We start from the raw sequence: 25027 nt of genomic DNA, 5'->3' as shown, positions 1-25027 counted from the left end.
AACGGCGAGGGCGGGAACTGTGCGAGAGCCCTCTTATGCTACCTATGGCAACAAGACTGCCAGAACCGAGACCCCCGTTAAGCTATTAGCAGACGAGGTAAAGGAAATGAGGGGCTCGTTTGGCAAACATATTAAGGAAGCCAACAGTCACCGATACCAAGGTGCATAGAGAATGTTTTTAATTTTTTTTAATTTGTAGTTCCAATCAATCTTTTTTTTGTAAAGAAAATTACTTATAAAGCAGCAGAAAAAACAACCATGCCGCCGGTGGGATCCGAACCCACGACCTCCGAATATCGCGTCCGGTGCTCTTACCAACTGAGCTACGGCGACGGCTGTCCAATCTGCTGCTTTCGTGGGTATTTATGTTTACTCGGGATATAAAAGGCATCTCGTAGGTCTACTCCAGATATATGTTTAGCATCAAGCCTTAATATCTGTGGGGCTGGGTGCGGTTGCTCGAGCCTTAGTAAACAATTAATTGTTGACCACAGCAAATCGTGGCGACCATTGTTAACTTGGAGAAATTTCGCGTAGTGTTCTGTGCGTGCCAGACGTAGCTTTTTTGTTAACCTATTTCTGTATTTATTAAACTTACTTGAGTCATCGGCTCAATGTGTGTGTAAAAAGATCCCGTAGAGCTTTTCTTTCAGTTTAATTGCATGGTGTAACTCAGACGTTATCCAGGGTTTGCGAGTTTTACGTTTTTTTATCTACGCAGTTTTAATGGGAATCATGAATGGTATAGTTGCGTAACTACTTGGAGACACCTATTATAAGGCTCATGTATGTCACTGTTATATTCATTGCTATCGTATTTAAATTGTGCCAGTGAACAATAGAATAAATTTAGCGTAGCATTAGTTATATATTGATACATAGCTTTTTCCTTAAGGTACTTTGCCGGTCCAGTCCTATACATACATAGAAACATTGGAAGATGGTCTCTGAGTGCACATGATATTACACCTATGTCACCTATTAGTTGTAAGGAGTTCGTGATGAGCAGACCGAGAAGAGACTCGGTTTCCAATGTAATACTAGTTGGAGTGGTTACAAGGTTAATGAAGCCGTTCGAAGCCAAATCAGTGTTAAAATCTTTAACCAAAGAATTGTCCCTCAACATACCAGTATTAAAATCCCCTCCAGCTATTAGAGTGTATTTGCCGTCTGTTATAGACGAAAAAAAGCTGTCGTACAATTCCAAAAACTTAACCATCTTTCCCTTCAGGGGACGATAGCGAACCGAAAACACAAACTTGTTGGTACAGACAGATAGGACCTCAAAATCATCAGGACTGTCAGAGTCCAGCTTGTCGCATTCAATGTCATTAGACACCAATAAGGCTACTTCACTACCACGGAGACCAGAACGGTTCAAGTAGCAAGTTGTATAGTTGGTCATTCTGAAAATGTCAGAATCATTTGTGCTCCATGTTTCACTGACCACGATCAGAGAGAAAGGAAACGAAAATTCACCAAAGAATTCCACTAAATACATTGCCTTGTATTTACAGAGCGTCCATTCAAGTGAACAGCTTTAAGCGATGTCGGCGGAACACACGAATCAGTGCGGTTCAGGTCGCTGGGCAGATAATAACATATGTGCTGCATTTTGGTAATGTTTCAAGAAGAAAACACAAAAGATAAGATCAAAAATGCTATAACTGATCCAAGTCACTCTTTGCCCTCACATGAATGGCACTCATTCCCTCACATTTGCTGCCGAAAACATTTCCGTTGACATACCTTTATCTTTGGCGCAGTCTTTCGTTCCTTGAAGCGCTTGTCTCTTGCGTCGTGTCAAGTTTTCTTGCAAGAAAATCGGTGGATCGCTTTCCTCGCGGTTGTTCTTATTCTTAATCCAGTTTTCTCTTATCGCTTGCCTCGTGAAACGCACAATGATGCCTGGCACCTTATCACGTTTGCATGGGAGTCGAAGAACGTGTGCATCAAGTGAGGCACTCGAAGTTTATCAGCCACGGGCGGCGGCGGCGGTGGCGAAGGGACGCTTGGCTTATCTGCTATTTTTTGCTTATCCAGACTTCCCCTGCAACTGCTGCCCTGGCTGCAACACTGTGCCCTGATTGACGTCATCCACCCCGTGATCCGCCCACCAAGTGTTGTCGCGTTTCCTGTGCCGGAATTACAGCTGGACACACGGGCGGCGGCGGCGGTGGCGAAAGGACGCTTGGCTTATCTGCTATTTTTTGCTTATCCAGGTGGGTTTCCAACTTCTGGGCAGGAGGTGCCTGATCGTGCCTTGGAATCGTCGTGCCTGCTGCTGTTTTCTGAGGCAACGGTTCCTTTTCTACGTGTTGTTCAGCGTGAAATTTCTTCACCCTCCAGACTTCCCCTGCAACTGCTGCCGTGGCTGCAACACTGTGCCCTGATTGACGTCATCCACCCCGTGATCCGCCCACCAAGTGTTGTCGCGTTTCCTGTGCCGGAATTACAGCTGGACACACTGGCGGCGGCGGCGGTGGCGAAAGGACGCTTGGCTTATCTGCTATTTTTTGCTTATCCAGGTTGGTAAAATTCACTTACTCGTTGCTTAACGCTGCGTTACTGCTACCGCCGTTGCCACCGTGTTCCGTGCTTTGCTCAGTGGTATGTGCTCTATATATCTTTGCTGTACTGTGTGATACCTCGAGCTTCTGGTCCACGAGTCATGGCAGACACTTGCGAGTCCTGCAATGAGTCCCTGCCAGATCACGGCCAGTTCCTGATGTGCAGCGAATGTGAGTCCTCCTATCATATTGGTAGTTGTTCTGGCTGGTCGGAGTCAACATTTAAGGCCAAAGGGGAGAGCGGCCGCAGAGCATGGCGATGCGTGGCATGCCGTCCATCAAAGACCAAAAGTGGGGACAAAGGGAACATGGACTCTGAGCTAACTGTTTGCCTGGCAGATATAACTCGAAGGCTTGATGCTCTAGCAGGATTGCCTGCTCAGGTTGGGGAAATTAAGGACTCCATCGAGTTATTGTCCCAGAAGTACGACGATATCCTGAATCGACAAGTTAAACAAGAGAAAGACATTAGTAACTTGAACAGACGTGTAGACAAATTAGAGGCTGTATGTACTTCAAGTGACGTTCACCAACTGAAAGCAACTGTCAATGATTTGAAATTTCGTAGCCGGAAATTGAACATAGAAGTTCATGGCATCCAAGCTACGCCGAATGAGGACTTGATGTGCAAGTTGAATGCTGTGGCTAAGACTGTTAACCTGCCAGAGCTGACGGCAAATGACATTGGCGCTATTCACAGGCTTCCTTCCAAACCAAACAAAACGCCTGGAATTCTTGTTAGGTTTGCCCAGCAGTCAACCCGAGATAAATGGCTGGAAAAGCGTAAAGCCCTCAGAATTGGTTCATCTGGAGTCTCCATCACTGAAAACATGACACACCAAAACAGAGAGCTGCTCCGTCGCGCTAAGGAATGGGCAGAGGACAACGACTTCCGATTTTCATGGCACTGCAATGGCAAGATTCTAGTGAGGAAGAGAGAAGGTGATGGCGCCGTTGTCATTCGTTGCGTGGCTGACCTTGATAAGCTGTAACATAGTTCAACCTGAAAAAGCCTTCCGTTTATCTTTGTTTTTGCTCCGATCATGCTTGATCCTTCGACTGCGCACGTAGACGTTGCAAACCTTAAATACTTTTGCGATACTAGTTTTCAGAAGTGTCTTAGTTGTGTTCACTTTAACTTGAGGTCTGGTAGAAATAAGCAGGATGCACTTGACTATTTTTTCGGCGAAGCGCAAATACGCTTTAATGTCATGATGTTTTCAGAAACATGGTTTGCCTCGGAAGAGGATGTGTTTACACCTCCGACGTATAAATCTTATTACATGAACCGCTCAGGCAAAAGGGGTGGTGGCGTAGCAATGCTAATCTCTAACTCGATGGATTCTGAACTAATGTCAGAATTCAGCTGTATCACTCCTCTTTACGAAACGCTTTCTATTAGATGTGGTACTTCTGTTTTTTGTGTTTGTTATCGCCCGCCTTCAAGTGACGTTCGTCTGTTCTTGCCTTTTTTAGACTCTTTCTTAGAATTTGTCAGTGAAAGAAAATATACATTAATTTTAGGTGGTGATCTGAACATTGACATGTTACAGAATAGCAGGATTAAATTAGAACTAGAATCATTATTAAGCTCTTACTCCTGTCAAAACTTTATAACGTCTCCTACACGAATAACTGCACAATCAACTACACTTTTAGATCTGTTTGTCACCAATATTGATCCTTCCCTTGTTAGAGCTGGCACTTTGATTTATGATATCAGCGACCACTTGCCTATATTTATGTTTGTCAGTCAAGTCGTTAACACGCCTACACGAATGCGCTCAGAATTTTTATACAGGCGCATTACTCCTGATACGCTCTCCGCTTTTAGAGACTGCTTAAGCAGTGAAAACTGGAACGATGTGCTCGCAGTGAGCGATCCTAACTTAGCGTATGAGTTATTTATGAGCAAGTTCTCTACGGTATACCTTGCGTGTTTTCCTATCAAGACGTTTAGAATTTGTAAGAAAAGTAGGAAGCCTTGGGTGGATAAAGAGTGCCTTAAGCTTATTAGAAAACGGGACCAGTTGTTTAAGGCATTTATAGAGAGTAAGTCCCTTGAAGCCCTCAAAGTGTTTAAGAAGTACAGGAATTTATTCACAAAACATCTTCGTAATGCAAAAAAGCAATATTACTCTAACCTGTTCGAAGCAACAAAAGGACGCACAAACAACGTTTGGAAGGCACTAAACACTGTATTTGGTAATGATTCAGAAGCGGTAACCACAATCGTAAAAGATGGGATAGAACTTCAAGGCACTAAGTTAGCTGACGCATTTAATGACTTCTTTTTATCAATCGGTGGTGCAACCAGTGGAAACCCTGATTTAAGATATATGAAGGAGCGAAGTAATCCAACTATATTTCTAGACCCAGTCGCTAATAGTGAGCTTGTAGCGACATTTTTAACCCTAAGCAATAGTAGAGCTGCTGATGCGGACGATATTCAAGTGAAGCCTGTAAAATTTGCCATTGATGTATTAGCACCTTGTCTTACCCACATTTTTAATATGTGTTTGTCCACAGGATGCTTTGCTCAAAAAATGCAGCGAGCAAAAGTGACAGTTGTGTTTAGGAAGGGAAATAGAAATGACATGTCAAACTACCGCCCCATATCCGTTTCACCTGTATTCTCCAAAGGTTTAGAGAAAATAATTCTGAAACGCTTGACCTCTTTCACTGAACGCTACAACTTAATAACATCTGCTCAGTTTGGCTTCCGCAGGAACAAATCTACGGAACTCGCACTGCTGGCCCAAAAGGAGTTCATTCTCGAAAACCTTGAATGTAAAAATATGGTACTTGGGCTGTTTCTGGACTTCTCCAAAGCCTTTGACCTCACTAATCATGAAATTCTCCTTCAAAAACTCGATCACTATGGCATAAGAGGCATTTCGCATCAATTAATTGCGTCTTACTTACAATACCGTACTCAGTTTGTCGTCATTGAAGGAAAACACTCCACATCAAAGTCAATCAAAACAGGTGTCCCACAGGGAAGCATCCTGGGACCATTTCTTTTCATTCTTTATATTAACGGGATAGTTCGCGTTGATGAAACGGCACATTATATATAATCTATGCTGACGACACAAGTTTATTCTTTTCAGGCAAATCGTGTGTTGATCTAGATATCCGAGCGAATAGAACGTTGTCCGAGATTAATGCCTGGGCTCAAATTAACTGCCTAAAGCTAAACATTAATAAAACGAAGGCTATTTTATTTCACCCCCGACAGACACATGTCCAGCGACCTTCTATTTTTTAAAATAACACTGAAATTGAAGTGGTAACGAGCTTTAAATCACTGGGCGTGTATTTCTCAGAAAACATGACATGGGATGATCACGTAAACTATATCGTTGGTAAGCTATCTAGGACAGCTGGCGTTATGCGCCGTTACTGCTACAATTTTCCCATACCTGTTAACATGCTCATATATAACTCTTTATTTTCCTCTTTATTAAATTACGCGTTTTCTGTATGGGCAACAACAACAGCTGGAAACATTAGCAAACTTACCGTCTTGAAAAAAAGGGCTTTACGCCTCGCCTGTAAAGTTCCATATCGCTTTCACACAGCAAGCCTATTCAAGAAGTACCACATAATACAAGTTCCATCGATGAACGATCACAGACTGTGCCGCTTATATAAACTCAGTTTAATAAAAAATAATGATGCCATTACTAGCCTAGCAAGGCTAGAGAAAAACATTTCTGCTTATAATGTGCGCCACCCTGAGATGTGGTATGTTCCAAAATGCAGAACCAATTATGGAAATCAAATGATAAAATTTAAATTGCTACACTTCTGAATCACATGATAAAGGATGCTAACATTGACATATCAGATATATCACCAAAAGAACTGCGTTTATTGTTTGTATAATGCTGTGATATGAATTTCTAGTTCTTCTTGCCTGTTTTATACTAACGTTTTCAACGATGTTGCCATATCCGACTGTGTTCTCTTGCTGCACGCTTCTGTCCTACCCCGTGTGTTGGGGGGTCAGGGCTTTTCAAGCTGTTCACACAGCTTTTCTCCTGTCCTCCTCGCAGCATCTTTTTGTTGTGGAATAAATTTCAAATTCAAATATGGCTGTCAGGTCCTCGTCCCGTGCTTCTTTTATTCCATCCACATCTAAGTTCATCTGCCTGCTCCTGAATCCGAGGTCATGTACGTCATTTTCTAGCTGGGCTTAGGCTACCTGTTTCAGGCCATATTTTTCTTCAAACTCAGTCATCCTCTTTTAAGGTCCTTAATGTCAGACTCTTGATTGCAGAGCTTTTGCTCAAATTCACCGAACTTCGTAGATATGAAGTCAGGACTCTCTCTCATGCTCTAAATTTTTCCTGCCAGGGCCATCAGCCGTTCTAGTTTTTGATTAATTGATATGAGCGCGAGTTTAATATCTGTACTATTCAGGTTAATGATATACTGTTCTATTACTATCTTAACGACACTACCATGCACAGAATTGATGCCAAGGAACTGATGCGAAAACGTACTACTGCTGGCCTTTTCCTCTCTGCAAAGGTACGCATTAAGAACACTGAATACTCTGGGCAGTTCTTCACTTTACATGTGCTCATTCGCTCCTCCTACTGCTTTGTTCTTTTTCGGAGGACGTCGATATCGTACCCTTGAACAGCCTGTTCTTCGCCTGTGATAAGTGCGGTGACCTCTTCTCTACTCAGTACAACTTGGAAATGCATACCCGGCGGAAACAGTGGCATAGCACGCACGGAATCCGCCGCTGCACGTACGGCACCTACACGAGCAGTCGCAAGTAGGTCTTACATCGATTTATGGCGGCGTTCCTTGCTTGACGTTGTTGTGGCTAGTTAAATGGAGCGATGTCCTTTCTGATGACGAGCCACCTTTTCAAGCCGTAATTACTTTAAAGAAGGACAAATCATGAAGTCGCCGTACAAATACACAATGATTGCTACAATGCCACGATTTCCGGACAGAGCACAACGCAGTCATCAGCATCACTAGTAGCAGTAGCGCACTCGAAAGTGTCCCGGCGGGCTTGTTGTGCGCGCTTTGTGTTCATTTTCCATCAAGAAACACTACCCGCATTTTTCGAGCAAGCTAAAAATTGCAGTCCAAACGAGCCGGGCGGTCGCACTGAATGCATTCGTTGTATCCAAAGTTCGTAGTCAGCGAACTCCTTATATTACGCCCAAATTATAGTTAGAAAAAAAATTGATATGCTTTAAAAAAGTGAGTTTGTGAGTTATATGCGTCTGATACATGAAAGTGCATTCTCAGCTGTCCACGGTGGTCATGTGCTCCCCGCCGAGAACCTTGCCGCCATCAATCTGCTTTAGGGATGCGACATAACTAATTAAGGTTGAAGCGTTCAAGGCAGGTGGCAATAGGTACGCCTCCTCCTCGTGGTCTTCATAATGTTCGCGGCAGTCTGGTAGTGCTCGTACTTTGCCTGCAATGCTTCATCAGTTCGTGGCTCAGTGATGTCAGCGTTAACGAAGTCACCCGTGCCGGCCAGCTCGGCAATAACGACAGGTTGCCACAAACACCTCGTTCGTCACCGTCGTCTGTTAGGCCTGGGTCCATGCGGCGGTGATGCTAGCGCAAGTACGGCCGCAGTCGTTCGTTATGTCTGAGACGCGGTGCCATTCCTCTTATACACATTTTTACGGTAGTGCCCCCTTCATTCGTAATAAGCGAGTATTCGTTGTAACCGCGGCCGTTATTTGCTGCCTCCGCTGTATAGAAATTTGTAGTTTGAAGCCGCTCTTGCGGTGTAAGAATGAACTGAATCCCCCGTGTGCGAAACGGCCCTGCTGGTGCTTTTGATAGCGGCATCTCTCGAGGAGTGGCGCAAGTGTACGAGCCGCCCACGCAATCTGGTCGCCTCGTGGCCAGCCCATCATAAGCGCCGACTTTTATTGGGCGCTAAAGAATTGAGTGCGACAGTGTGCGTGTGAGTTTCAGTACTTGCAGAGGTGAACTGAGCAGTGGTGCCTCAGACACTCCTCAATAATCCTGATTAGCATTACTGCTGAGTCTATCACATTACAACTGAAGTACGTGTCTGCCGAGGTTCCCTTAGGGAGGACATAGGAACGAAACACCAACAGGAGACGTTCGCACATGCGGAATAGCTGCGTCAGAAACAGGCAAAGATGCGCCTGACACCAGCGGCTGTGATATAGATGGAAGGTGTGAACGTCACTGGCGAAATCTTAACCTTGCAAGAGATGTGCACATATAACTAGACACCTTTAGCCTACTGTGTACCTTGTAACCGTTACCGAATCACCGGGAGTCCATCCACCGCCGGTGAGCACGCTCTGATTAGTCCTGATGCTGCATGCGCACGCGCAGCTGCTGGGTACATTGTGCCATCTGGCACCGTCAGGGCGACATGCGAATGTGCATTGGCTGCGCGGGTTGCCGGTACTACGGTACGGTACCGGTAACGGTGACACGGTACATGATATGCTATAGGTGCATACTAACGGAGGCATCGGGAGCAGAAATTTGTAGTCGAGTCGTAATTCTCCTTATCCGTACCCTTAATGTACGCAGGTTTAATATCATCAGACACGAGCGTACCCACGTTGGCAGGCGAGAGTCCTTGTGCCCTTTGTGTCAGAAGAGCTTCTCCCAGCCGAAGAACCTCAAGGTTCACATGAATATCCACAGTGGGGAGAAGCCCTACGAGTGCGGCCAGTGTGGCAAGAGGTTGAGGCAACGCGTCCATGCAAGGAGGCACGAGTAGGTCATACACTCCCGCCGGTACCCACTGCAGGCGCCACACATGCAAGCCGCTAAAGGTAAAGAAGGATTGAAGCGGGGCCGAGGACGGCCACGCTTAAGAGCAGACGGAAGTGCGCCAAAGGTACGACCGAGGAACACAACGCAGGGTACGCCGCTGGAAGGAGGAGTGAAGCGGGGCCCAGGTCGACCACGTAAAGCAGAAGCGCAAGATGCACCAACGTCGAGACCGCAGAAGCCTACGGAACTTGCACTAGCGCAGCAAGGATTGGAACCACGTCGAGGCCGACCTCGTACAGAGGTAGCGCATGATGCGTCAAACATAGTTATATGCAGCGTTCTTTACTCAATAAATAACCTTTTCTGTCCCATACACTTTTCGTCTCCTTACCTCAAATGCAAAGCAAGAAGTCAAACATTGATGCAGAAGACGAAGCCGTAGACAAGACCCCTGAATGTGATTACACCCGATGACAGCCTGTCTTGACAATGAAGGGAAGGTTATATGTGGAGTCTGCCAGGGACTCCGGAACTTGTTTTTGATTGGTGTGTGTGTGGGTGGGGAGGGGAAAACACCGAGCTTATTTTGCTAGTTATTTAATGCTCGTTTACATAGGTTATTATTGTGTTTATTTTCCAATGTGCAAAGGTTGATGCATTGTCACGATGTGGTGACGACTATCCAGCAGTCAGGATGACAACGAAAAGGCTTCCAAAAGAAACTGTTGAAGCGGCTAACTCGCACCCACTAAGAACTGAATGCCTAGACGGCGGCGATACCCACAAGCTTGCTCGGCGGTCATCAAATTGAATGCTTGCAGTTCTTGGCTGCCGCGGTCAATTTAAAGGAGGCAGGGAGCCTTTGAGATAAATAAGCAAAAGCATGTACAAAAATCTGGAAAAATGAAGCATTTGCACCTGGCCACGATTAATAGAGATAAGTCTGGTCGCATCTGGCGTCACAAAGCAAAATGTTAAAGCCGCAAGCCAGCAGCTTTGAGTGCCGATGAAAAAACAATGCAAAGATTCACGGCAATATAAAATGAAGTGGAATGGGACGCTTTATAGACGGGTAGCATTATGTACGAGGAGTGATCAGTTGCTTTAAATGTTTGTGCGTAATTTGTTTAAATTCTGCTAATCATGATCATGTACACAGGACAGGCAGTCAACTTCTGTTGGGACATCACTAATTTAGGTTAGTCATATACAAAATGTTTACAACTGGCTACGAAACCAAATATCTGAGCCACATTGTGCTTTGGATGAAAAGAGTTCAAGAACTGAAGTGTTTCAATTGTCAGAATTCAGATCCAAGTGCAAGAAACTGGAAAATGGGGAAGGGGGAGGGCGTTTCCCCTTCCAGAAAAATGGTGGGGGGGGGGGGGGGGGGAGACTGGCTTCCTTTCCACCCCTGTTCAGAGGTCCCTAGAGCCTCCGTAACTTTGTCACGCCGCCAAATAATTCGGCCGTTGGAGTATGCGCCTGGCCCGTTCGTGCGCTTTTATGCTCGATAGCTACAGCCCATTGATGGGGTAGCTGGCGTCATCAACCGAAGCATCTTGACACGATACCTGCCTAGCGAATTCATTTTAATAATAAAAATATGTTTTTCTTGACTTTCTATGGTTCTAGGTTTACCGGTTGTTTTACAGATATGACTTCCAGAAAGGACCATATTCCACCGCGTAAGAAGAAAGGCCGGGTTTCGACTTCGTAACTTCCGCTCCGCTGGAAAAGAAAGCTGGGCGGATTGTAGCGTTACCTCCGCGGATCTAGCCTTGGAGGCGAAACTAGAGTCGAAAGCGGCCTGCGCTTTGAGAGGATCTGAGCCATTTCCGATAAATTAAGCCTATTCGCCGAAATTAGCGCAGCTTCCAACACTTGATGTCTTTTCTTGTCTTACATCTACAATCCACTGTCGCCCTATCATAAGCTTTCCGTCCCGGTTAGCTCAGTTGTTAGAGCGACTGCTCCGGGGAAGCGGTGGTCCCAGATTCAAACAACCGACCGGGACGAATTTAACTGAGAGGTTTATGAGAAAGTTTTACAATAGCCTTCCTTTATAGGGGTATGTTACCGCTTGGGTGGAGTAATTACTCCCTTGTTACCAACCTAAGAGGCATGGGAAACGAGATTTTTTGCCATACATTGAACCGAATCGCAATGTAAGTAATTAACAAACGTCTTACCGAGGCGACGTCGTCACGGGAATTCTACACGGCAAGAATGGGGGGTGGTTGGTTAGTGTTCATTGTACAGGGAATTGTGCTGCACTGTTTGCAATACGATGAACACATGAACCTATAATTATTGTTAATTCGTGCGGTCTTCGTTTTTAACCAGAGTAGACGGATTCACTGTACAACGATGTGCATTTTCTCTACTTCACAGTAAACTGTGACACCCGAATGAATGCAGCACCCTTTTTTATGCAGGAAGTATGTGGTGGTACGCATTAGCAATGGGTGAGGATTCCACTCGCTTAATTTCAGGGCGAAAAGAAATTGAAAAACTGTGTCTTCCTGCACCACTTAGATAACGGTATAAATCAGACCTATTAGAAGAATTGGATCCAAGAGAGAGAGAGCAGAATATATCTATTTACCTATATGCGAAAAATAATTTTAAAAAAACTTTCAAGGGTTGCTTCTTTTAGTCCGAAGGCCAGCATCTACCAGGCAATCTATTCACATATAGACGAAAAGAAAAAGGAAACATTGAAGGCTCCTTTTGCTCTCGCAGACTAGAATCTACATTGCATTATGAGCGCATAAGAATCATGGTGATTAGCGTGTGTAGCCAATTCGCATTTAAGCCAAGCCAAAGACTGCATCCGCAACGCCGGTATAGTGATCAAATGTTCTAGTTCACTATAACGCCGACTCAAGCAAGCGACTCGCACGTGCGCGTTGTGGCAAGATGGATTATTCTTAAAAAAGTGAGTTATGCCTTTGTAAATTTGCACAAGGTCAGCGGAAAGTCGTGCGCAGAAATTTCGCCGCAAAAAGAAGAGACGCGTTGAAGTTAGCCTGCAGCTCCCTGCGTGCACCGAAGCTGGTGCTGATCCAATGTCAAAACAGTGCAACCAGCTTCAGCGTGATGTGGGCGGAACGGAACAGTTTGTGCCGGACACTGAGGACGTGCGGAGCCCTGGCCCCAGGAGTGAAGACGCTGAACCTGGGGCCTCATCCTTTTTTGTAGTATAAGCGCTTATTGACATCATCAGGAGCATTGTCCTGAGGTTGATCATCATCATAATCAGCCTGACTTAACCCACTGCAGAGAAAAAGCCTTGCCCATGCCTTCTCAATTAACCCTGTCCTTTGTCATCTGCATCCATCCTTTGCGCGCAAGCTTCTTAATGTCATCCGTCCGCCTAACCTTCTGCCGCCCCCTGCTACGCTTTTTCTCTTGGAACCCACTCCGTTACCGGTAAGGACCTGCGGCTATCTTGCCTTCGCATTACATTGCCTGCCCAAGCCCATTTCTTGCTCTTGATTCCGACTAGGATGTCATTAACCCGCGTTTGTTGCCTCACCCACTCTGCCCACTTCCGGTCTCTTAACGTTTCATCAATCATTTTTCTTTCCACGCCTCGCTGCGTTATCATTAACTTAAGCTTAACCCTTTTCGTGACCCTCTACGTTTCTGCCCCGGAGGTGTGTACCGGTAAGAGACAGCTGTTGTACACTTTTCTGATTGTGAAGGCGATCACGAAAGCGATGACCTGGACATAGCAACATTTTGGGCCAGCTTCAAACGGGGGCACTAGAAACTGGGTGTTCGCACTACGCGGCCACGTCGCTTTTGGAAGTGCTCAGCAGCCACAGGCGTTTTTGTTCCCGACGTAGGGCCGAGCAAAAGCCTATGCAAAGCCGAGACCGAGTTTGCATTTGGTTGCTAAGTGGCCCGCTATCACGTGCGAACGCCAGTCGAAGTAAGAACTAATCACTTTGAGACCTCTGTCCAACCATCCACCGACGTTGCCCCGGTAACCGATGGCAAGCCGTATTAATGTGGCTCTGTCTTGGATCCCTCTCCTTTTACCTCTTGTAAACTTGAGAGCTCCGCGGGGAATAATAACCAATATTTACACACTCGCGTCCAATGACTACAACTGGCTCATGGCCTGCTCGATATTGAATGTCAGTCAAATCCAACAAGCCATGCGCCAGCTGGAAGCCACTGGAGGCGGGTGTAGCAACTGCTTAATTTTCACAGCGAATCTTTGCCGTTTGCTTGAGTGCATATGCGCTGAAAAAGGCAACAACCACGCAAGGTTAATGTCTACGTAACCATAAAAAGTTTTATTCCATGAAGAATACATCATTGTTGTGCACTCCTTTTATTTGTACAGGTAATGAACTCATAATGGCAATAATTTTTCAGTTCAGTTGAGTTGAGGTGTTGAATGCTACAGGTTGGGTTAGCCTTGCTGTATCTGCCGGCATTTGCTCCTCCGCAGCGTCCCTTCTATATTAACAATGCCGCATCTACCCCGCTATGCGCACAGTCTCTTATAATATCACACATTGTCTCCCGCACTCACCATCTATGCACAGAATCAATCCACACAGTCCACATCACAGTCCACTCCAGAAGTCACCATCTATGCACTTATTCAGTCACAGTAGAACATAGTCCATTGTAGTGCCACAATCCATACACACATTCTCTCACAGTATAAAGTAGTTCACTCCGGAAGACACCATCTACGCACACATTCAATCACAGTAGGCCATAGTCCATAACTCAACTCAATAATTTCTCACTCCATCACTTCATTTACTCTGCACAACTTCAAAGTGCGATTTTTCACACTGAACAATAATAATTCGGCTTTCGTTGTACATGAACATAGAATGCCAGACAGAACAAGGTGAAGGCGCAGGCACACGAGAACTCGCCAACCTAGTTTGTATCTTGTCTGCTGTAGAATACTGGGAGCAATTATGTTGTAAATACTGAGAAATCCAGTAAAACCACCAAAAGTCCTCTGCAAAGATGCTTCACACATTGCAAACTGTTGTAGCAAGGTGGGAATGCTCTTCGGCCAATCGAAAGCAGCAGGTAAGGTGACGTAGGAGTGCCCACAAGTTCAATTTCCAACGTTTCTGAAAATTTCCGAGTCAACAGCTCTGTGCAGCTTCTGAGTGGAGGCGAAGATGACCATTACTCCTTTTTTTTTCGCTGCGTCACTGATCTTTTAAACTAGTTTACTGTCCGCTCTTTGCCAACACTTGCCATGCCACAGGATAACTAAACAACATAAATCTCAAGAAATTTTAAAAACCTGAAATCGTGCTGCTGGCCAGGGATTGCGTGATAGTAACCCTCACTATTTTATACATTCCTTGGCAAGCCCCTGTGGTGCTGAAAAAAGCTATGGTTCCTTAGCCGCTTTCTTTTTCAAAAACAGCGAAGTGGCACCATCGTGCGGAATTACTCCCTTGTTTCCTTCATGTGTTTGTTATTGAAGGTTTACCCTATTTTCTTCACTGAGATTACTGAACACTTTCCCGCTGTGAAAAAAAAAGTAACAGTATGGACATACGCAGCCTCTGGCGGAATCTGACCATTGAAGTCGCCTTCTGTGAGTTAAACATAAAAATTAGAGGAACAGCAAATGAAGTTTAGTGCCCCGAAGCTGCATGGGGGCTTTGTGTCATGGGGCAGTGGAGGAGTTCGGATTAGTTTGGATAAACTGCGGTTCTGCATGTCGGCTGTGTGCGCGGCAGCGATGGACGGCTCCAGGTTAGATTAGACTACCTCTGGTTATTTAACGTGCAAAATGACTTGGACAATACGCGAGTGCATATGTATTTCACCGCCAAGAAGGCGCTTGGATTCAACTCCAAGACGTCCAATGATCACCTCAATGATCACGTCCAATGATCACCCGAGGAAGTGGCGATAGCGCTGGCAGCCAATCATTCCGACGCCACGCACATAATTTTAGATTCTCAACACGCCTGTCGAAATTATATAACGGCAAGAATAGACCCCCTTTCCAGCTAAATTTTAGCAAATGCGCTACACAGCTCAATGCAGAGAACAAAACAATTGGTATGGGTGCCCGGACTCCAGTGAATATAAGGGAATGAGGCTGTTCACACAGCCGCCCGAGCGTCTCTGCCCCGGAGTACCACTGAATTCCCAGACTGTGCCTGTACCAAATCCGCTTACCACATATGCGTACAATACCGCATATCTGCGACTCAGTAGGCAGAGGTTCCCAGAGCATGCCAAGGGCCGGAATAAAACTGAAGAACGACACCTCAGGAGGCTGCAAACGGGATCGTGTCTAATCCCTGTGATTATAAAACACAGAGAGAGAACTTTTTCGTGGTACTGTTAATTCTGTAAAATGTGTGGCAGACTCATCTCAATGGTATGGGCCTGCCAGAAAAATCCGCAAATAAAGAGAGTAAATCAGCAAACGAGAGAGGGCTGGGAGGCAACCTTGTCCAGCTGCTGGGACCTGGAGTCCTAGAGTTGTGGGGTTCAAAGAGCGCTGGCAGCGGCTACCGCCAATGGTGACCCGGAATGAGGAGTATACCACCTACGCAACGGAGCAATGAAACCGTCCACTCTCCTCTGAAACCTCCCCAGTGCATTCAATAAAGTTTTACCACCACCACTGCCGCCATCAAAATGGGGCTGCACCAGCCAGGATTTGTTCTCGCGACCGTGGGTTCGGTGGCCAAAGGCTTCGAGCTTCTGCAGCAGGTAAACGAGGAAACGTGGGAGAGGCAAATGGGGAAAACAGAATTTCACTTCCCGAAACGTCTTGCTAGCATACGCAGGGTAGCGAATGTTAGATACACGACATAGAGCTCTGTAAGCAACAGAACTGTTGATTTGTTAGATGTCCTCAAGGGGTTCTCGTGTAGTCCCTTTAATCTGAGCCGTGGTGCATTTGGACGAACTAACAGGTGTTTATCACAGACTACAAAGAGCACCTGCGCCACATTCTTTACATGCAGGCCTTCGTTTTAGAAACTGCGGCTGTCACACCAGTATTGGAAAAGAAAACATTTTGCGCACACGTGGGCAACAAAGCTTACAGATTGTTTAGGAATTAGAGAAAGAAAGGATATACTCCAATTCGAGAATTTACGTCATTTTTCTGTTGACAGAGGAATTGTCTCACCTAGTCAAAACCATATGAAATATGTGAACGTACAAGATCATTTAGGTTTTCATGGTGTCAGTGGCTTCCTTTCTGCAAACTTGGTCAGCAATCACTTATTGCTTTTATGGAGGAAAAACTCTAAGGCGCCCATGTGCTGTGAGATGTCAGTGCACGTTAAAGATCCCCAGGTGGTCGAAATTATTCCGGAGCCTCCGCTATGGCACCTCTTTCTTCCTTTCTTCTTTCACTCCCTCCTTTATCCCTTCCCTTACGGCGCGGTTCAGGTGTCCAACGATATGAGACAGATTATGTGTCATTTCCTTCCCCAAAAACATGTCATTAATATTATTATTCGAAAGCAAAGAAAGGTGTATGAATGGTTCCCTGGGACAGTGGACACCTCAGTCGCGCCTTAAGAGGGTTCACCAGTGCCAGTGTCCTTAGGAAATACATGGGAACCTTCAGAATCTGTAACGTGTCTAAAAATGGCTCGATTTTCATGACGTCTGATGCAGCGTTTTCTTTTTTAAATAATGGAGGAAATGTTGCAGACAGATATGTTTTTCAAGTTTCATTTTTTTTTTTACAAATCAGAGGTAAATATCCAGAAAAGCTGCACCTTTAGATATGTCGGTCTTACATGTTATCTCGTGAAAAAACTAAGCCAAATATCAGAATTTGTCCTTAACATTTCCTCCCTTTTCCTTTCTTGATTGTCAAGCTGCAATTTTCATTCATATCGAGCGTAGTATTTGCGTTTTACAGGCTCTGAAAGATGTGCATGCATTTTCTGCGATGATTTGAAATTCGCGCCAAATTTAACTAGCGCAACGTGGCTCCATCTGGCGTCACAATATTTTGTCGCTACTACACACTACCACCAGCCTCTTGGTTGCCTGTGTTCGTTCGCGTAGGTTTTTACTGAGAGCTTGGACCGACCTGAACTCTTTCTTTCCTTTTTTCTTGTTTGGGCTGTATTGGGAAAGGATTTCTGCGTTTCCTTTTTGCTCGAGCTCTTGGTGCGGGAAAAAAGTGGAATGCAAGGCCACACCCAAAAGCGCGCCCTCCCCCCTTTCCCTTCCCGACAGCCACGCAATAAGGCATTTGCTGGTGCCAAAACACAGGAAGGGGGCTCCCTATTCAGGACAGTGTGGGAGAACAGCATTGTTCCTTGCCCAGCGCAAGGGCGCAGTCACCCAGGTGTCGATACAAGTCAAGAATGCAGCTGCAAATATTCCTCATAGGAGGGCCTCGAGCCGACAGCGGCGCTTACATGAACCCACACGCCCGGTCGTTTAAAAACTGGCACTGCTACGCGCTCCGAGCCGGGAGTCGACGGGTCGGCTCCAGTGAATTCCGCCGCAAGGGGTAGGTGACTCAACTCACCCTGAACCTATGTGCTTTATTTATTTATTTATTTATTTATTTATTTATTTATTTATTTATTTATTTCATAATACTCCAGGCCAATAGATTGGCCCATGCAGGAGGGGCTATACAAGGCATTGAAAATGAAAAATACTAAGAAAATACATGGGGTTACAAACAATGAGCAGAATAACGAAATACAACGCTCATTTACTCGAGAAAATGCTTCTCAAGAGCTTTACTAAAATTTGAGGACTGGAAAATGGCCTCGGGAAGAGAGTTCCAGTCGGAAACAGTACGTGGAAAAAAACAGTGCTTGAATGAGTCAGTCTTTGCAAAAATGGGTTCCAGCAAATGAACTCGTGAATGCTGTGTTCGGCGCGACAATTGTTTGAGAATTTCTGGGCGGGGTATGTTTAATGTATGTGTTGAAAGGTTATGCATAAACAACAGACGGGAAATTTTTCTGCGTACTTCAAGTAAGGGAATGTGGTTGGTTTTCATTAGGGTTGTAGGTGAGTCTAACCTCCTGTATTTGGTATAAATAAACCTAACCGCTTTCCTTTGCACCATCTCTATCTTGTATATGTCTTTCTTTATGAATGGATCCCATAATACCGAAGCGTACTTTAATTTGGACCTAATGAATGTTGAGTATGCAAGGAGTTTAACTTTACTTGGGGCATCTTTAAGCTTCCGCCTTAAGTAACAAAGCTTAGAAAAGGACGAGGAGCAAATGTCTGCAATATGTGAAGTCCATGTTAAGTCTTGAGTTAACGTTACCCGTAAATTTTTATATTGTGTAACCTCGTGGATTACATGATTTTGCAGGGTGTTAGAGAAAGGACTAAGATGCTTTTTGCGCGAAATGCGTAAGAGAATAGTTTTATCAAGGTTTAGTTACATATCCAATTTTACACACCACTGATGAACAGCTAGAAGCGCATTTTGCAAGAAGTAGTGATCGTTCTGGTTATTTATGGTCTTAAAAAGTATGCAATCATCTGCAAAATGCTTTAAAGAGAGATATCCGGGGATGGAAGTAGACAGATTATTTATATAGATTAGGAAAAGCAGTGGCCCTAAGACGCTGCCTTGAGGTACGCCTGAAGTAATTGGAAGATCGTTAGATATGTAGCCATTAACGTCTACGTATTGTTTCCTATGTTTAAGATAAGCATGAATCCAGTTGACAAGATAAGTAGGGACGCCAATGCTGTCTAATTTAGAAATGAGTTTGCCATGAGAAACAGTGTCAAAAGCTTTGCGGAAGTCTAAAAAAAGAACATCAACCTGCCCGGATTTATCAAGAACAACTTGGAATTCATTAACAGTAGAAGCCAACTGCGTCACGGTGGACATACACTTTCTGAAGCCGTGTTGCAAAGGGGATAAAATGTTATTTTCAGCTAGAAACGAATTAAGGTACCCAGAGACTTTGTGTTCTATTAACTTACGACAAGAAGAAGTAGTGTTTGCCCCGCCGCGGTGGCTCAGTGGTTAGGGCGCTCGACTACTGATCCGAAGTTCCCGGGTTCGAACCCGACCGCGGCGGCTGCGTTTTTATGGAGGAAAAACGCTAAGGCGCCCGTGTGCTGTGCGATGTCAGTGCACGTTAAAGATCCCCAGGTGGTCTAAATTATTCCGGAGCCCTCCACTACGGCACCTATTCCTTTCTTCTTTCAGTCCCTCCTTTATTCCTTCCCTTACGGCGCGGTTCAGGTGTCCAACGATATATGAGACAGATACTGCGCCATTTCCTTTCCCCAAAAAACCAATTATTATTATTATTAACAAGAAGAAGTAATTGAAATCGGTCTGTAGTTAGAAATGCTTAGCTTATCTCCTTTTTTATGGATTGGTACAACGCGGGACATTTTCCAGTTCTCCGGCACATCACCAGAAGTTAAAGAGGCTTGAAATATCTGTGTTAAAAACTCGGATAATTGCGTTGCAAAACGTTTAAGAAAAGCATCTGCAAGCCCATCAGGACCAGAACATTTCTTATCTTCAAGTTCACGCAGCATCGACAGAACACCATTCACAGAAATAGCCGGTACGTTACCAAGTTGGGTCGAAAAGTAGAGTTACTGAGAGGGAAGGGGATAAATGCGAACTTGCTTTCCACGTGCACCATCGCGTGCACCTCCGATACAGCGATGGCGTGCCTCAATCTTGGAGGCTGCTACAGCTTGCTCGACGCTTGGTGCCGCTACAGCTGAACCGGTCTCGAATCGCTAAACTCGAGTTCATGTAAACACGCAGTGGTTGAGTTGGATTGGCCATCTCATACAAAAAAGTCCTATAGGCGTCTATGGAAAAAGCTATGTCCGTCTATGGCTTTTATGAACGTCTATAAGCACCCATAGAGGTGCTTATTGACAGCTATTGAAAAATCTATGCCACTAAAGCTATAGCTTTGGGACCATAAAATTGTCTTAAGCTCTCTATAGAAAAATATATCAGCCTGTATAGACAGCTATAGACAGAAATAGGAAAGGTCTATAGCTATTTGGGCCAAAATTCTATAGCCGGCCATAGGACATTTTTGTTTGGGATGCTCAACCCGACCCCGAATCGACCCGACGCTATAGGGTTCATGTAAACAGGGCTAATGGCGTAGACTTATTTTCATGACGTAGCGATTTACCTCCTTTCACTGAGGCACTTGCCAATCACCCGCGATTTCAAGCTATACTCGCGGACAACTATGTATGCCAGTGCAACAGCCCACATCAAGGGGAGAAAGAACCGTCTCCTTCCTTTTCCTGCTCAGCCCCTGCTGCACTGCAACTGCGACGTCATGAGAACCGGTCTAAGCCAACGTTCGGCTTTGGCTCCAAGCTAGTGAAACCAGAATGTGTCGTACCGGCATCGAAACATCGGTTCTCAAAGTAATCTTTGGTCGAGCATCGCTCTTTTTCCCCAATTCTCCTCGCGACCAGGCATATCTCTGCCAGAATGTTCGCGTGCAGACTGCAGGTACGGTCCACTGTACGTGGGTAAGCATGGGTGCACCTTATCTGCAGAAAGGAGCTCGCGGATCTCCGAGCCCCCTACACACTAAACAAATTCTCACCTTTAAGGGTGTAAATCAGGTGTCCCCAGACGAACACACATTTCCAATTGTTGGGTGCTAAAAAAGGGTGCAGAGATCAGCACCCTAAAGGAAGGGTGCACTTAATGATGGTTTAGAGAATGTTATGGTTACACCCTCATTAAAGGGTATTATTTTTCTGTAACACCTCTACGAATGCATGTTGGAAGGGTGCTCGGCATTGATTCAGCCATGAAGCAAAAGCCTTGGACTGATGCGCGCCCTCTAAACTTTCATGCTCTGCACCCTTCCTGAAGAGTGCTGATCTTAGCACCCTCAGAAAAAAGAACACCCTTAGCAAAAAGGGTGTTCGTCAGGGGACTGCTGATGTGCACTCTTATGGGTGAGAAATTGTTTAGTGTGTACTCCAGAATAGACATCAGTGGTGTAAATAACGTGATGTAAAACGTTCATGGCCTGGCTGCAAAAATCATCCAGTTGTGCTTCTGAACCGGTTTCGCATGTGTCAAGCGTTCCCCAACCGTGTTTATTCTCCCAGTTAGATACGCCCCGGTATATGCGCCACACCTATTCGCACCTCCTGCACTACGCTTCCAAAAGTCGCGCGTTTCAATCAGAAAAACGCTCGGAAGGGGCGCTCTATAATTACATGTATAAAATATGTAATACATAAAAGTGTATAATATATAAAACATATAAAAAAACATAACAAAACAGAGCTTATAGTGAGAATTTCTCGGAAACTATAGTAGGTGTGGAATTTTCGCTCTCAAACCCCTGACGTAATGACAATTCAGTTGCGCTGCCGTTTTTGTGTTCAGAAAGAGCACACGCAATTGACGTGGGTGCAGTGGCCATCTTCTTTTAAACTGCAATTTTTATTATTTTTAACAATAGACCATTACTAGCAACTTTGTCCATAACAGCTGGTAGTCGCTTGTGCAATGACGAAATTTGCGTTCAAAGTCACCACGAATAGCGTCAGCACGATCTCAGAGCTTTTACAAACCACACATCTCACCCTTTTACCCAAGTCTGATTTGTTCCGTGGTGAAATTATAAGCAGTGAAGGAGACATGAAACGAAGTATTTCAGCAGAAATTTAGTTACTGAAGTGACTATCGCGCATAAATAAACTGAAGAATTCGGCGACGCCGTAAGCAACAAACGTGCTCGGTGGTCATCGAAGAGGAACCTTCAAGATAAGGCGCTAAAAACAACTACAACAACCCAGAATAATGTCGAAATAGTTGCGCCTGGCTGAATTCCTTCTAGATAACGCCGATCGCATCTCGCATAACAAAGCGATAATCCTGCGCGCCAACGGTTTGGAACTCGAACAAACGAGTAGTACAACAGTTTCGCGGCATTCCTTTTTGTCAAAAAAGCTTCGGCCGGACGCTTAAACAAAAAGCAAGGTCACCAGCAGCAAAGACAATGCAAAATAAACGCTGGCAGCGTAAACAACGAGAGCGCAAAAATCTTTTGACAGAAGCCGCGTCGTCGAATCGGCGTCCACACTCGTGCGCGGTCACCAGGCTTGTATTGCGTGTGGTGACGGAGGAATACGCGGAATACGGTATAGCCGGCCAAAGCGCGGAAAGGGAGGTGTTCCCAAGGTGAGTCAAAAGATGACTCACACTCATCTGTTCTGGCTAGGCTAAGCCAACACTGCTTCTAACCACAGGCTGTATACCCCACCCTATCGTTCTAAACGTATTTTCGCAGAAAAGATGCGAGGGAGCTTAGGCGGACACAAACCGGAAAACGTACTTTTCCTTGTGGCAGCTGAGTGGTGGGTTACTGGAAAAAAGGTCCATTCTGTGACCACCACCCCTTGAGACGGGTTATTCTATTGTGCTTCCGTCTCCCCGCTTTGGCAGGTAATACACAGAAAGTTCTCGGCCGTACATTTTGTTCGCGGAAGAACTAATACTTTCGTGCCGCGGTCGAGGCAATGTTGCTGCAGAATTTACACACCTGGAGGGGTAACAGAAGTTCCGTTCTTTTTGTGGTACTTAAGTGCTGCCATCTATCAACAGAAAAAGTTCAAATCTGAGTTGCCTCCTAGCTGGTGAGCCCTCTTTAAGTTCCTCGATGCCAGCTACGGCACTAATTTTTTCGGCTCTGGCGCCGAGTCGTCCCCTGCTGAGCGGCAGGGGGCCGACGACCTTGTCCCACTGAAGACATTCCTTCGCGGTCAGCGGAGACGACAAATCCGATGCGTGGTACTCGATGGAATGCACATGCAGCGAGCTGCGCACGCGGAATGACAAGCCCTGCACGTTCCAGGAGATGCGGGTTCCACTGGGATCGGACCGGCGAGCCCTGCAGGGCTCCCCTGCGGCACCCATGGGCTCCGCCCTCTTGCACATACGGTCTGCCACTGCACTGCTGCTGGTTAAAACTGGGCGAGAGCTAGTTTATGAAAGCTCCGCCCAATTATCGAAGTGGTTAAGAACCCGCTGGAAACAATGACTTAGGACGAGCGCGCCGAGTCTCAAGCTCGCCCGTTTTTAACAGTCTTTTTTTAATAGCCTTTTTAAAACTGCCCTTTTTATACTGCCTTTTGCTCACCTGCCTTTTTATGTCGATCCCGCCTTGAATAAATAAGTTTGTTTGCCAACAAGTTGGAACTGCTGCCCCAACCGGCAACGTGCCGCCAGACGTGCGGAGGAAGACCGCTAATCCCTTCGTACTGCTAACCGCCGCGTATCGGTCACCGGCCAGCTTGCCATCAACATCCACCGCTCGCAACGAGCAACCGACCAGCCCAAACCGGCCATCCCATCTGAAGTAGGGCAAGAAAGTTAACTGTGTCCAACTGCGAAAGCCTGCTTTGATTGCGTTCCGCACACTGGATAGGCAGCGCGCCCTCCCTGCCACACTGGGAGGTGGCGTGCATTTAATGGTTGATTGCGAGAGATTGATCACCAAATGAATGCTGCGGCCTAGCTATTGCTGCAGTGCCGAATGTCAGCGATAACGCTGTCAGCGCTAATACATTCAGGCCACATCTCTCTTTCACCACCATCACATGTATTAAAGCACGAATGAGGCGTCCCCATATCCAGGGAGCCAGTTATGCGCCCTTCCTTTGCTTAAAGCCATCGCATCTAGAACATTGTCAAAGCCAACGCAAATGAACACAGTGAACGCCGACATCTTTCGCTTTGTATTTTTTGAATTAGATGAGCTAATTCACATTCATTTTTTTTGGCACAGCACTGTCAGCGATGTAGTACATCAGAATACAGCCAAGAGGTGATAGAACTAGCAGGCCGGTTAACTAATATTGAATAGTAAGCGTTTTAACTATTACCGTTAGGTTCCTTAATTATTGAAAGGCGTGTAGCTCATTGTAAGTAATATACATACCGATTTTTACAATTTCCAAGACGCGGTTACCCCCGGAGCTCAGACCAAAATTTTTGGATATTTCGATGAGTTACGTAAGCTGGAGAGGTTGCTTTGCCTGAAATCTTCCCGAAAGTGCATGCATTTTGGCGCGATGTATCCAAAAGGGTGGCGCCAAAAAGGTGACGCTGGTGAACACTCTCATGGCTAGGTCATGCGTAAACATAAATACCCCCGAAAGCAGATGATTTAACAGCCGTCGCTGTAGCTGTGTTGGTAGAGCACTGGACGCGTAATTGGGAGGTCGTGGTTTGGCTCCCACCGGCTGCATTTGGTTGCTTTTTCTCCACTTTTGTTATATAATTATCTTTCCGCGATAAATAATACCCTAGTAATTTTAATCGATGAAAAGCATAGTTTTAAAATAAATCCCATATGCTCCTTGGTTGCTGTGGCTGTTGGCTTCATCCATATATACAGAGTGTTTCACCTAAGACTTTACAGAATTTAAAAAAAAATGGTTTTTAAGCTAGAAAACCCCAGTTTTCAGCATAATGCTATCAGCGGTGTAGGAAATGAAAATGCATCTAAGGCGTGCTATTAGGCTGGTTATCTAATATTGAATAGTTAACATTTGAACTACTGCCGTTACACTCCTTAATTATTAAGAGGAGTGTAGCCCACCGTAAGCGATATCCATATATACTATTCCGCGATGCAGACACACATTCCCATGTCTTCCTATACGCCGCAGCCGAACACGCTTCGTGTTGGTTGGTTCGC

General features: G+C 45.4%; 1 protein-coding gene across 30 annotated transcripts in view; it reads left to right on the top strand.

The window, feature by feature from the left end:
* Positions 1–1991: 1991 nt before the first annotated feature.
* Positions 1992–25027, top strand: part of LOC144109088 (putative transcription factor Ken) — an 83676-nt gene continuing 60640 nt past the window's right edge. For 5 of the 30 annotated variants that reach the window (XR_013309574.1, XR_013309575.1, XR_013309576.1 and 2 more), the window contains exons 1-2: positions 1992–2222; positions 2350–2741. Coding sequence is in view for 13 of the 30 variants with exons in the window: in XM_077642161.1 (XP_077498287.1) it covers positions 7068–7109; positions 7199–7362; positions 9135–9327 (399 nt within the window). In the remaining 17 variants the exon portion in view is untranslated. Of the gene's footprint in view, positions 2223–2349; positions 2742–7048; positions 7110–7198; positions 7363–9134; positions 9697–25027 lie in introns of those variants that run through there. The other 25 variants (XM_077642157.1, XM_077642154.1, XM_077642155.1 and 22 more) reach the window with 22 other exon arrangements.

Source organism: Amblyomma americanum, chromosome 1 (genome assembly GCF_052857255.1).
Source record: "Amblyomma americanum isolate KBUSLIRL-KWMA chromosome 1, ASM5285725v1, whole genome shotgun sequence".
Taxonomy (NCBI): domain Eukaryota; kingdom Metazoa; phylum Arthropoda; class Arachnida; order Ixodida; family Ixodidae; genus Amblyomma; species Amblyomma americanum.
The sequence above is the reverse complement of the archived record's forward strand: the minus strand, read 5'-3'. Positions and strand labels throughout refer to the sequence as shown.